Source organism: Phacochoerus africanus, chromosome 1 (assembly GCF_016906955.1).
Source record: "Phacochoerus africanus isolate WHEZ1 chromosome 1, ROS_Pafr_v1, whole genome shotgun sequence".
Classification (NCBI taxonomy): domain Eukaryota; kingdom Metazoa; phylum Chordata; class Mammalia; order Artiodactyla; family Suidae; genus Phacochoerus; species Phacochoerus africanus.
Window position 1 is genome coordinate 139,719,309 of NC_062544.1, and position 14,193 is coordinate 139,733,501.

The window sequence follows — 14,193 nt, forward strand, 5'->3', positions numbered from 1 at the left end:
GACAGGAGGAGGCAAGGAAGGATGCCACCCACAGTCTCAGAGGGAGCATGGCCTTGTCAGCACCTTCATGGATGACTTCTAGCCTTCAGAATTGTGAGGGAATACATTTATTTTGCTGGAAGCCGCTTAGTTCATGTCTCTTTTCACAGCATTCCGAGGGAACTAATACAGCCGGTGCATAGATGAATAAACTGTTGTTCCTCCATACAGTGGAATAATATTTGGCAATAAAAAGGAAGGAGCCACTGATACCACAGCATGGATGAACCTTGATAACATTATGCTAAGAGAAAGAAGCCAGATGCAAAGGACCACATCATACTGTATGACTTCATTTATATATAATGTCCAGAAAAGGCACATCTGTAGAGATAGAAAGCATATGAGTGGTTGCCTGGGGCTGGGACCAGTTCTGAGATTAAACAGGCATAAGAGACCTTATTTGGGTAATGGAAATGTTCTAAAAAACTGGGTTATACAAACTTGTGGTTGCCAAAGGGGAGAGGGGTCGAGGGAGGAATAGAGTGGGAATTTTGGATTAGCAAATATAAACTAGTAAGTATATGCAGGATGGATAAATAACAAGTCCTACTCTATAGCATTGGTAACTATTTCAATATCCCATGATAAACCATAATGAAAAAGAGTGTAAAAAAGAATGTCTATACATGTATAACTGCATCACTTTGTTCTACAGCAGAAAGTAACACAACATTGTAAATCAACTATACTTCAATTAAAAATTAAAAATAGAAAGTATCTATATCCTTTGGCCTGGTTGAAAAAAAAATGTAAAAATTTCAAAAAAAAAAAAACCTGGGGTATGGTGATAATTGCACAGCTCAGTAAATATGCTAAAAATCATTACATGATTTTCAAAAGAAGTTATGGGCAATAGTGAGAACTGAAGCACTTAAAGAGGTTTGATACTTTCTGGTCATTTAGGGAGTTCCCATCATGGCTCAGTAGGTTATGAACCTGACTGGTATCCATAAGGATGCAGGTTCAATCCCTGGCCTCACTCAGTGGTTTTGGATCTGGCATGGACTTGAGCTGTGGTGTAAGTTACAGATGTGGTGGTGGACTTGAGCTGTGGTGTAAGTTACAGGTGTGACTCGGATCCCTGCATTGCTGTGGCTGTGGTGTAGGTCGGCAGCTGCAGCTCCAATTCAACCCCTAGCCAGGAAACTTCCATATGCTGCAAGTACAGCCCCAAAAAGCCAAAACAAACAAACAAACAAAAAACAGTTTTACTTTCTGGTTATTTAAAGACCACTGTGGGCTAGAGAGTAAGGCATGCAGAGAAGAGGTATCCAGGGTTCTAGAGAAGGGGTCTTTGAGTGTGGACCTTAAGACAGGAATTTTAGGATGAGGAGGTAATAGCTTGGGACTTGGGACACAAAAAAATGTTATTTTCGTTGCTCAGGAAAAGGATGTGTGAGCCATATTTGATCCATGGTGTTATCTGTCATAACTGTATTACAGAGATTCACTTCACATGCAACGTTCATAGAACAAGGAGGCAGGGGTCGGGGGAGGCCTATCTCAGCTGACAGGCTTGCCCGCCCCCCTTTTTTTTAACCTTATTGTCTCATCTCCCTTCCACACACAATACACTGCAGTTGAAGATTGTCTTGATTTCCTGGAGGACAAAAGACCTCTCTCTCTCTTGCATGGCAGTTGTTTTTCTAATTAACACTGCTCTGGGAGTACATTACACACACAGCACTAAAAGGTGGTAACTTGTTCCTGCACTTCGAGTCATACTCCTGACATTTACGCAATGATGAGTCAACTGTATGGGCTGTTCACTAGCAAGTTCAGCAGAAGCGTGTGAATGCCTGTGTTAGCCAGCACTGCCTCTTTATGGTCCAGCTTTGTGGCACACGGCCAGGGGAAGGCAAACCCAAACTTAAGTGCAAGAGAACCCAGAAGTTGGCCAAAAAGGAAAGACTGGTTTTGTACATGAACATGTCAAGCATGGATTTAGTTTATTTGAATTTAATTTTGTGTTACTTGCCACAGTGGTAAGAGGCCCCAATAAAAGAGGAGAAATCAGGGACTAGAGTTGCAATCTCAAACACTATTATTTTGTGAGACAATAACAAACCATTTAACTGCTTCAAGAGTACAGACTTGCTTATAAAAGTCAGGGACGGGCTAGAATTATGGTTTTAACTTTTGAGGGGTTAAGGTCCTTTTAAGAACAGACTGCTAGGTATGGGTCCTCTCTGCAGAAAAGTACACATCTATGAATTCCAAGATTAAGAATGCTGAAGTGAATTATCTCAGAGGTGCCTTCTATACCCAGTCCTCCCTGTCAGTCTTTGAAAGGAAAAACACCCAAACAACTATGTACAGCCTGGCGCTTTTGATGACATACGTCACAGCCAACCTAGCTAGACTATCCTATCATCTGACACTTGAAGTTGATTTTGTGCGTGTGTGTACATCGAGAAAATCCCCTTGTTGCTTCCCGTACTTTGAAGCTGCAGATAAAGACGGTCACGTCTGCAAAATGCATGGAATTTTTCTCTTCGTCATTGTACCTGTCCCCATCTGTTCCTTTTAACCTTTTCACCTGAATCCTTCAGTCTCTTTTTCTTCTAACAGTGGGAGACCTGAAGAAGAGATGTGAGGGAGGATATCATTGTGTAGTTAGCGAAATAAATTTAAACTTTGCATTGGTACAGTTAGATCCAAGACCATGGAAAATGACTAGAAATTGAACAGAAATGAATGGATTCAAACAACTGTAAACGACATCTACAGTTGTAGACAGTAGTTTGAGAGTGTTTGAACAATTGTATACAGTAGTGGTAGACAGCGTCAAATATGTATTGATAAATGATTCATAAGCATTTAGTTATAAGTGGACTTAATTTGCTAGGCTGTGTTACCTTGGCTGTAATTGTACAGTAATTTTCCAAGATATGGGAAAGTGAGAGAATATGACCTTCAAGGTAAGCCTGCCATTGCTGCTATTGGTAAGATGGGTATAACATAAAGGTTGTTTTTTTCTAGTTGCTTACCATTAATCTTTTCCCATTGTTCCAGAATATAATAAAAATGTAAGAATTTTGTGTTACCTTGCATATACTAATTTGTGACTAATTCAGAATAGCCTTCAAAAGTGGAAGATAAAAGTCATTTGTGGTTACAAACCAATTACTCAGAAATTTTCTTTATATGGACTCAGTAAAGCATGCACATATTTTTAACATATTTTAAATTTTCTGCAGTATGTTTCCAAAAAAATAATAATTAACATGATATCCCTGGTGATTAGGATTTTATCTTCCTTTTTTTTCTCCTGTGACTACATTTTTTTAAGTATTATTGAGAAGCACAGTTGTGTGCATGGAGAATTTAATCCTAAGCAGATGGTGTGATGCTGTGATAAATTTACCTCTCCCAGTAAGTGGGAGAGAAGCCATGATTCATGGCTGTTTCCAATAGGACCTGCTTTAAAGGGAGGAAATAATCACACATGCAATGATGTAGAGGAGCGTCTTACAATAACAGAGAAACATTGTATATGTTTTAAAAGAATCTCCAAGTCTTAGGTTCCTTTGTTTGTTCACAGGGGTGATGGGTGAATATGAGCCAAAAATAGAAGTGCAGTTCCCAGAAACGGTCCCAACTGCCAAAGGAACAACAGTGAAGCTGGAATGCTTTGCCTTAGGAAAGTAAGTTCGGGTTTCTCTTCTTCCTTGTCCTCTCTCCAGCTTGGGCAAGTATAGAATTTTCTTTTTACTGTTTGCAGTGATGGTTTCTAAAATAACGGAAAAGCAAGCCAAGCCTCTCTCTTTGTGATTCTGTGCATGCACCTTTGACTCTGCCCACATCATTGATCCCACCCACATCTTTAATTCCTCCCTCTCACCAGGAAGGATGAGGACGAGCCTGCCACAGTGGACATGGCCACAGAAGGGAATAGAATGGGCAATTGTGCAAAGGCATTTTGTCCTGTTACCATGACCTGCAACACACATGTTGTTTAACCCAAGATGACAGGAAAACAATGGCCTTCATTTGAGGTGCAATGAAGCTGACTATTTGGGAAAATGGAGAGTTTCAATCTGGCCCCAATTTATAGAGTGTACATCAAACTTTTCTTGTATTTCTTTTTAAATGACCAGTCTCTTCTTTCTCCTTTGGATTTCGATTTCCTTTTGCTTTGGCTAGAGATTGGTAAGACCTGATATTCTCTAAGAGAGTCTTTATGTTACACAGTTATCTGAAAATTATTCACCACTTTATTATTGAGTCTGTGGAGTCTTCTTAGTTAAGCCTACTTGGGAACCAGATAAATTTTCCCTGGAGTGTCTGTCAGAAGGCATAAGGAAAATGAAAAGCAGATCAGTTAAGATTTTGCCAGTAACCCTGCAGAAAAGGTTTGGCACCAATGATAAAAAAACTGTCATCTGAAATAAAAATTTTTAGGTTATCTGTGCATTTTAAAGATGCATGTGAATCTCTCTGCCCAGCTCCATCTATCCAGCTAACCCACTTCTAACTCCTCATCCTTTTCCTGTACCCAAATGTTGGCTCAGGAAGCAGCACTAACTTTTGCTCAACCACTGTGTCAGCAGTAATCTATATCCATATAATTTTTGTATTCTATAGCCACTATGGAGGAAAGATGTTCCTTTCTAAAATTTTATTTTTTACCTCTAAATGAAGAATTCTTTGGGTTTTCATGTTTTCAACTCATGGCAGTATATACTAGTATCATCTTTGATGGTGGAAAATACAGTGATTGTTTTACGTGTCCTGAAGACCTACCCCTTTAAATAAATTGAGACATAGCTATGGGACTGAACACCACACCAACATTAAAAGTTAAGTTGTAGGAGTTCCCGTCGTGGCGCAGTGGTTAACGAATCCGACTAGGAACCATGAGGTTGCGGGTTCGGTCCCTGCCCTTGCTCAGTGGGTTAACGATCCGGCATTGCCGTGAGCTGTGGTGTAGGTTGCAGACGCGGCTCGGATCCCGCGCTGCTGTGGCTCTGGCATAGGCCGGTGGCTACAGCTCCAATTCAACCCCTAGCCTGGGAACCTCCATATGCCGCGGGAGCGGCCCAAGAAATAGCAACAACAACAACAACAAAAAAGACAAAAGACAAAAAAAAATGTTAAGTTGTAAAACAACATGTAAGGGAGTTCTCATCATGGCTCAGCAGTTAACAAACCAACTAGCATTCATGAGATCTCAGATTCGATCCCTGGCCTCACTTCGTGGGTTAAGGATCCGGCGTTGCTGTGGCTGTGGCATAGGCCGGCAGCTACAACTCCAATTGGACCCCTAGCCTGGGAACCTCCATATGCCATGGGTATGGCCCTAAAAAGACAAAAAGACAAAAAAAAAGTAAGACATAGAAAATGCCCAAGATTTGTTCCTAAGGAACTAAAAGCAGATTGCCAAATAGTAGATGAGAACTTTTTTTATTATGTATACACACACACACACACACACACACACACACATATATAAACATATGTATATATGTAACATGTACATATATGTGTATTAGGAAACTTAATTCAAAGAAAAGATGAATGTATATATCCAGATAGGCTAGGAATATATTTGGTGAACTCTGCAAGGCGACACCTTGAAAAATCTGTGGAGAAAGGCAGCAAAATTTATGTTGTTCTCCCTTCTAAGGGGGTAGGAATTAAACTCTATTCACGCTGCATGAATGGCACTAGAATGGAAACAAAGGACCCAAATTGGGCTCCTCCAGTCTACACAGAAATGTTTGGGTATGCACATCCAGCTGCTGAAACTCATCATCACGGCCCACTTAAGAGCAGAAAGACTATGTCTAAGTAGAGTTATTTGTAAAGGCACATATCAAGCATCTATCCCATGAAATGTAGACACTCATAATGTACTTTTGATAGAGCCCTTTCTCCATTTTGAATTAGTGTCTTGCCTGATAAACTTAAATTCTTCTAAAACAAATATAGTAGAGTTGATGACTCTAATTTTTTAAATACCATCTCAGGTTTTCCAGAAAAGATTAGCAAATCTTTAGTTTAATTACTTGCCTGTGTGTGTGTGTGTGTGTGTGTGTGTGTGTGTGTGTGTGTGTGTGTGAAAAATAAATAAGTAAATAATTGTATCCTCTTCTAGGAAGCTGCAATCTTAAAAGCTGTGGTCAGCTCACTAAAACATTGATTTGCGGATTCAATGATGCCTTTCTTGCAATTTAAGATGTGTTCTAACAGTTTCCGCTGAAGGATAATAGATTCCTTGAGTGTACATAAAGACACCACCAAGTGATTCTTTCCTTATCTCACTATTTTAAGTTAACTTTCCTCAAAGCACACTCCTAAGGGACTGTGACAAGGTGGTAAGGTTCAGTCGAGAGTGTTCCAGGAGACAGAAAGTGAGCCTCGAAACTGACACCACTTCACTTCTGCCTTATTTCCATAGTCAAAGTAGCAAAGAACCCACCAGATTCAAGGAGAAGGAAGCCTGGCCCTCCTCTTAGTGGAAGGAATTTTTAAGTCTCCACATTTGTGCATGGTGGTTTTTATGTTAATATTGATGATTTTGACAAAACAGAGGCACTAGAAAAAAAATAGAACAAGCATACACTAGTCTGCTTTTATTTCATTGGTAACACTGAGTGGGGTATAGATTACCTTATTTAAGCCAAGGAAGGTTGATTGGGTTCCCATTGTAGTGCAACGAGTTTGGAACTCAATTAGTATCAATGAGGATGAGGGTTCAATCCCTGGCCTTGCTCAGTGAGTTAAGGATTCAGCGTTGCAGGGGGTGTGGTGTAGGTTGCAGATGCAGCTTGGATATGGCTTTGCTGTGGCTGCTGTGTAGGCCAGCGGCTGCAGCTCCAATTCTATTCCTAGCCTGAGAACTTCTATATGCTACAGGTGTGGCCATTAAAAAAAAAAAAAAAAGTTACGTTATTTTAAGAAAATCACCAAGTATATAACAATACTGGAAATGTGGATATTGCTAAAATCATAATAGTGATACATGGATAGATGAAGTTTAGGGAATACTTTCTAGTGCAAGCTTATAACGTTTAGAACCAAGAAGGAAGGGACTGTTAGGAGTATAGGTGCAAATAAAAGGTACAGTTTTCTTTAATTTGATTTACTCCTTTTTTCTCGCTCTCAGTCCAGTACCAACTATTATCTGGAGAAGAGCTGACGGAAAGCCAATGGCAAGGAAAGCCAGAAGACACAAGTCAAATGGAATTCTGGAAATCCCCAATTTTCAGCAGGAGGATGCTGGTTTATATGAATGTGTGGCTGAAAATTCAAGAGGGAAAAACGTGGCAAGAGGACAGTTGACTTTCTATGGTAAGACTGTGATTCCAGTTTATTAGTTGTTGACCTTCTTGGTATTAAAATCACAAGCTGAGAGGTATGCATTCAGGCTTTTTTGGAAGGATTGTTCAAAAGAGGATTGTGCAAAACCCTCAGTTTGCTGCTTAACTAGTATTCCCTGATTCTGTGTATGGACAGTGAGGGTGGGGGGCAAACATATTGCCAGAGCAAAGAAGAAGAAATTAGGCTGATGTGTTTGGGTGTGGATATTAGTGTGAACACACTTGCAAAGGAACTGTTTTCCCTCCTGCCATCAAGCTGTAAAGCTGACACAGGAAACGTTTTGTCATTCTTGCTCCTGATTTATTATTATTTTTTAAAGCTCTCTGCTTGTCTTCATTCGAATTTTGATTTGGAGCTTGTGTTAATCCTTTGTAATTGCTCATATTCGATAGTGATTTCATGTGCTACCATGAACATTTCAAAATGCAGTGTTCAAATTTAGTTGTCAGAGTAGAGCATGAAAGATCTCTCTCACTCCAAAGACTTTTTATGTGCAGCTGCTCTTGTGCCAATCAAATCATCGGCATTGATCCAAATATAATATAAATGTAAAACCTCTAGAATGTGGTCATCAATTGCATCTATCCTGGAAACCCTGTTAGGGTATTAATTGGAAATCCAGAAAGGGATTTCACTGGATAGGCATTTGGAAAGCAAATTTAGTTCTCCCATATTGGAACATACCTGAATTCCATCTGTCTGGGGTATTGGAAATAAATATTATAGATTGATAATTATTCAAGAATGGCTTAAATATACAACAATGTATAGTGAAAGGATGAGAGTAATTCTTTAGGGGCAAGGTGTAGCAAGAGCTTTAAAAGTTCTTATTTCTTGCAATAGCTGAGGCTACAGAAGGCCATTTATATCACCAGTTCTTCTTACAGAAAGTTTTCATTTTAAGATATGGGGAAGGAATTTTGTTCTGTAGTCATGTAAGGTATTTTTAAGAGTATGATTGGAAACTAGGTGGATATTCTGAATGACAGCTGGCCTTCAATCAACTCGCCACTCTGACCCTCGGCATTTTAGACTCATACTTCCGATGTTGCCCAGGCTGTGGAAAAACACACAGGGTCCTGCCAAACACTTCACATGATGACCTGAGCACCAGTTGTAATAAACATTTTACATAAATATGCACTCTTTTTTCATAACTCATATTCCTTCAACAGTAATAAAGGACCAACTCTGCTCATGCCAAGTAACAGGCCTGACATTTGATCTTTGCTCTTTTATAAACTGTGAGTATTGATACCTTGTTTGATTGAAAAGCAAAAGACATCACAGTTAATTGGCTGGAAAAACCTAAGACTGAAGGTAACAGATTCATTTAGTGAGATGTAATTCCTGTCTTTTTAAAGTGTTTAGGGTACATTTTTTCTCTCCAGTGTAATAACTATTTCTCATGTGGCAGGTAGGAACAACCTGGGAATATTCAGGTAAATGGTAGGCATTTTCTTTTTTTTTATTAGTTGGATATATTTTTTCCATATGGTGGTCGTTTTTCCTAAATATTATCTGTATTGCGCAACAGATTGAAGTCATTTTCACTTTTCATGATTATAAGTAAAATATCTATTTTCAGTATGTTCAAAAGGTATAAAATATTTTTTCACCAGGAGTTGGCACAGTGCTTTCTAGTAGGTCAAAGATTTCCTGCACTAAAAATAGAAGATTGCAGAGTTACTGTTCTGGAGAATCAACCTAGATTGGTCCCCAGTCCTATATAGTGAAAGGTTTTCTCAGGGATGCTGCCTTAGAGATGAAAATCAGGTCTTAACAGTGTTTTCCTTTTAAATGAAGTTATCTGCATCCATGCATGGAGAAAAAAAACAGAATGAAATTTGCCTGCTTTCTGAAGATAATTCAGTTTTTTCCTCCATTGTCAACTACCCTTGATGTTAGTAGCTTGTCAAATCAGTTGACTTTCATGGTTTTGGGCAGTTGCATCTGTGTACATTCTTTTGTTTTTCCTCAACTAGTGGATCAGTGGCACAGAAATTATGGAAATGTTTTCATTGTCACAGGAGAGCTTAATTATACAAAAGTGCTTGGCTGTCATTTTTTTCTTTCTTTCTTTCTTTTTTTATGGTCTCTATTGGGATTTTCCCAGTGCTGTGTTCTTAATATCCAGCCGCCTAGAGCTCCAATTTAAATGAGTTATTATAATGAAAATCACCATGTATTTCACAAAAGGGAAGAATGCCCTCAGTGACTTATCCATGGACATTCTGTCTTTGAGGATGAGAGAATTTCTCTTCTTTTCCTTTTCTTTTTGTGTGTTTGTTTGTTTTTTGGCTTTATAGTGCTACAGCCACAGCATATGGAAGTTCCCAGTCTAGGGACTGAATCAGAGATAAAGCTGCTGGCCTACACCACAGCCACAGCAACTTGGGATGTGAGCCGTGTCTTCGAACTACATCACAGCTCGTGTCAATGCTGGACACTTAACCTACTGAGTGAGGCCAGGGATCGAACCTGTGTCCTCATGGATACTAGTCAGATTTGTTTCCTGTGAGCCACGATGGGAACTCCCGAGAATTTCCTACAACATTAAGATATACTGTGCTCTGGGATTATAAACCATGAGTTTCATCTTAGAAACCTGCTTATCTTCTTTTAGTTCCAAATTGCTATGTCTCATTCATCAACTCTTCACTTCAGCAACCACAGACAGGTGTGCTAACTTCCGTTCTGGCTTAACAGAATGGCAATTTTTCTGATCCTGCATGAAAACTACTTATCCTTCCTCCAAAGGCCTGCTGGGCATGATTCCATTGCTCCCATGTTCCCTGTGTCAGGATGAAAGAAGACTCTGTTTCTGGTTGTTGTGTTTCTACTGTGGCTATGTCTCTGATAGCTATGTGACTTGTGTTTGGGAAATGGGAAGAAATGAAACTAATTCAGACATTTTTACCCTACCCCATCTTCATGACCTATTTTTGCTGTGACTTCTACTTGGTTCTGTAGTCTAATTTTAATCTGCTCTTTCAGACATTTTTCCACATAAAAATCTTCCTAGAAACAGCTCTGTTATATTTTCAGAAGTAAAATACTACTGATCTTTGTTGCTTCAAAGTTGACATTTTCCCAAATGATTTTAATCTATTATTAATTTGTTCCAAGAAAAAATTTCATTGTCTACTGTATGGTAATGTGAGGCACTTAGGGCTATAAGAAAAATCCCTGCCTTCAAGGAACTTTTACCAGAAGCTGACAGGCAATATACAATTAAGCAAATAAATGAACCAGAAATTTTCATAATGTGCTAAGAGTTGTGCAGAAAATGATTAGGATAATATGATAGAAAATAACTAGGAGCAGAAGAAAGGATTCATAAGAAAATGCTGTCAGTGAAGGCTTGTCTGAGATTTGACTTCTGTGCTGAAACCTAAAAGATGAAAAATAACCAGGCTTTCAAGGGATGGTACATTCCAGGCAGAAAATAAAGAAGTGCAAAGGCCCTGAGATAGGAATCTACTTAACATTCATGAGCTGCATCAAGGAAGCTAGTATAACTAAGTCATAGTGAGAAAGGGCAAAAGGTATGGAAACATAGGAGGGTTACAGATTATGCACTTCTTTATAAACCGGGCACAGAGTTTGAGTTTTATTCTGATTGTAATGGGAAACCATTAGGGGATTTTAAGTGGAGGAATGACTCAGTAGGATTCATGCTTTTATTTATTTATTTATTTGCTTTTCAGGGCCACACCGGTGGCCTATGGAGGTTCCCAGGTTAGAGGTAGAATCAGAGCCACAGCTGCCAGCCGACACCACAGCCATAGCAACACCAGATCCGAGCCTCATCTGTGACCTACACCACAGCTCACGGCAAACCAGATCTTTAACCCACTGAGTGAGGCCAGGGATCAAACCTGAAACCTCATGGTCCCTAGCCAGATTCGTTTCCACTGCACCACGATGGGCTCTGGATTCATGCTTTTAAAAGCACTCTGGTTGCTTTGTGGTAAATAAATGATTAGCAACCAAGAAAAAAAGCAGGACAACCAATTAGGCAGCCAACCAGGTGAAAGATGATGTTGACTAGGACAATAGAGACTTGAGATATATTTTGGAGTTAGAGCCAGTGAGATACTTCTATGTCATTCCTACATTTAGCCATTTTATAGATAAGGAACTGATTCCCTAATAGATAATTTTACTGATTGAAGTTTATATAGGAAGTAGAGCTAGATTCCACATGCTATGCCTGTTCCTTCATACTAGGGGTTCTCCAACTTCAACGTGCATTAGAGTAATCTGAAAATGTTATTAAGATACAGGATACTGGGTATTCCCCTGCCAGGGTATGACCTGAGAATGTGTATTTCAATTAAATTTCCTGCCCTGCAATGCAGCTTGTCTGGAGTCCACATTGTGAGAACCACTGCTCTGTACTAGGCTGCTACCAAGTTATAGAGTGAAGCCTAAGATTAAATTACATGCAAGCAAAGGTGTTCCTGCCTCCCATGAGTGCCAACAGCTTGCTGTCACATCAGACATTGTAGCCAGTCTACATAGAAAAGTAGGAGAGTGCTCAAGTAATTATCTGTGAAGAAAGGAAAGGGAAGTAAAAAATGGATTTAATTCACTTGATAATTACTCATCTTTCCACCCCATTGGGTCTGTACAGTCACTTCCTTTTTGCACAAATAGACCAATAGAATTACAGTCATCATTTAAAAGGATGAAGCATGAACTAAAGGAACCTGATATTTAATGTCTTGTACAGTTTCTCCTGTATGTAACAGGTATTAAGAGAGTAAAATCAGGGAGTTCCCATCATGGCTCAGTGGAAATGAATCCGACTAGTAACCATGAGGGTGCAGGTTCCATCTCTGGCCTCACTCGGTGGGTTAAGGATCCAGCGCTGCCATGAGCTGTGGCTTAGGTCACAGACGCGGTTCAGATCTGGTGTTGCTGTGGCTGTGGTGTAGGCCGGGGTCTGAAGCTCTGATTTGACCCCTAGCCTGGGAACTTACATATTCAGTGAGTGGAGCCCTCAAAAGACAAAAAAAAAGAAAAAAAGAAAAAAAAGAGTGAGAGAGAGAAATCATCTCCTCCATGAGGAAATAGGGAATATAGTATTTGAGCAGTGAACAAGACTATGTTTCACAGAATCTTATATTTGAGCTGGAAGGATCTGTTGAGGCCAACCTTTGATTTTTATAAAGTTAAAAAAATAAGGGCCAGAGACATAAAATAACTTATCCAAGATGATAGAATGAATGACAATCAGAGATATGACTAGGCTGGCTCTTTCTGTCAAATTACACATGTTCCTTTTCCTGCCAATAAGACATTTTAATAAAATAGAGGAATAAACCCATCAATCATCCAGATAATTTTTCTGCTTATTTTTCACAATCATAGTTATAAATTAAAACAGCCACATGAACAATTGCTTTTCTATGATTAGCTCCATTTTATTTTATTTGTTATTAAAATATAGTTGATTTACAATGCTGTGCCAATTTCTGCTGTACAGCAAAGTGACTCAGTTATATGTGTATATATTGTTAACATTGTTTTTTCATCATGGTATATCCCAGGAGATTGGATATAGTCCCCTGTGATATACAGTAGGACCTTATTGTTTATCCATTCTAAATGTAATAGTTGCATCTACTAATCCCAAACTCCCTTTCCCTCCTATTCCCTTCCTCCTCCCCCTTGGCAACCCAAGTCTGTTCTCTATGTCTTTCTGTCTGTTTCTGTTTTGTAGCTAGGTTCATTTGTGCCTTATTTATTTATTTATTTATTTAGCTTTTTAGGGCTGCACCTGCAGCACAAGGAAGTTCCCAGGCTAGGGGTCTAATCAGAGCTGCAGCTGCCAGCCTACACAACAGCTCATGGCAATGCTATATCCCTAACCCAGTGAGTAAGGCCAGGATCGAACCCACATCCTCATGGATCCTAGTTGGGTTCATTACCGCTGAGGAACGGGAACTCCTTTGTTTTAGATTTCACATATAAGTGATATCATATGGTATTTGTCTTTCTTTTTCTGATTTACCTCAGTTAGTATGAGAATCTCTAGTTGTATCCATGTTGCTGAAAATGGCATTATTTCATTCTTTTTTATGGCTAAGTAGTATCCAGTGTATATATGTACCACATCTTCTTAATCCATTCATCTGCAATTGACTTTTTTACTTCCTGTTTTCTAAGAATATCACCTGATTATTGATTCCAAAACAGCTCTTTTTTTTTTTTTTCTCCTCTCCAAAGTACGTCTGTGGCTGTATGTTTAGACCTGATGGGCTATGACCCTTTGACTCTAAAGGCAAAAGTTTAGGCTTGATGACACTGCACATGGTGTTTAAATACCTCTAAGTTCATCAATATGTGAATACACTGCATACTAATTTCATCACAAATGTGCTATGTATATGTGATTACGAGGTAATATTCAGCCCCACAATTTGGCTTAAAGGACAGAGTGACCCCAAAAATGAACACAGTGGATAAGGTAATTTTGCAGTAAAGCAGTAGTCTGCTTAATTGTCCTAGACAAAATTGATGTTGAGACCCTCAGTTCCCATCAGTGTCACTTAAGATAAAGTCAACAGTGTTTATTGTCTTCATCTACAGTTCCAATTAAGTGGGTTGCTGCAATTTTTCAAGGGATGCACAGTGAGAACATGTCATAAGTAATGATTCCTGGGAAGTGATACCAGAGTTGGGGTACAGGGTCCTAACCCTGAGAAACTTCAGACAGAGAAAACATCACATCACACACAGTGTATCGAGTCAGTTCTCTCACTCTGTATTGTCACAAAAGGCAGATGCAACTGTTACAATTTTTTTCTATCAAGG

General features: G+C 39.2%; 1 protein-coding gene across 4 annotated transcripts in view; it reads left to right on the top strand.

The window, feature by feature from the left end:
* Positions 1-14,193, top strand: part of CNTN4 (contactin 4) — a 985,539-nt gene that overhangs the window by 804,698 nt on the left and 166,648 nt on the right. For all 4 annotated transcript variants that reach the window (XM_047779322.1, XM_047779348.1, XM_047779332.1 and 1 more), the window contains 2 exons: positions 3,587-3,689; positions 7,154-7,338. In XM_047779322.1, the coding sequence (XP_047635278.1) occupies positions 3,587-3,689; positions 7,154-7,338 (288 nt within the window). The remainder of the gene's footprint in view (positions 1-3,586; positions 3,690-7,153; positions 7,339-14,193) is intronic.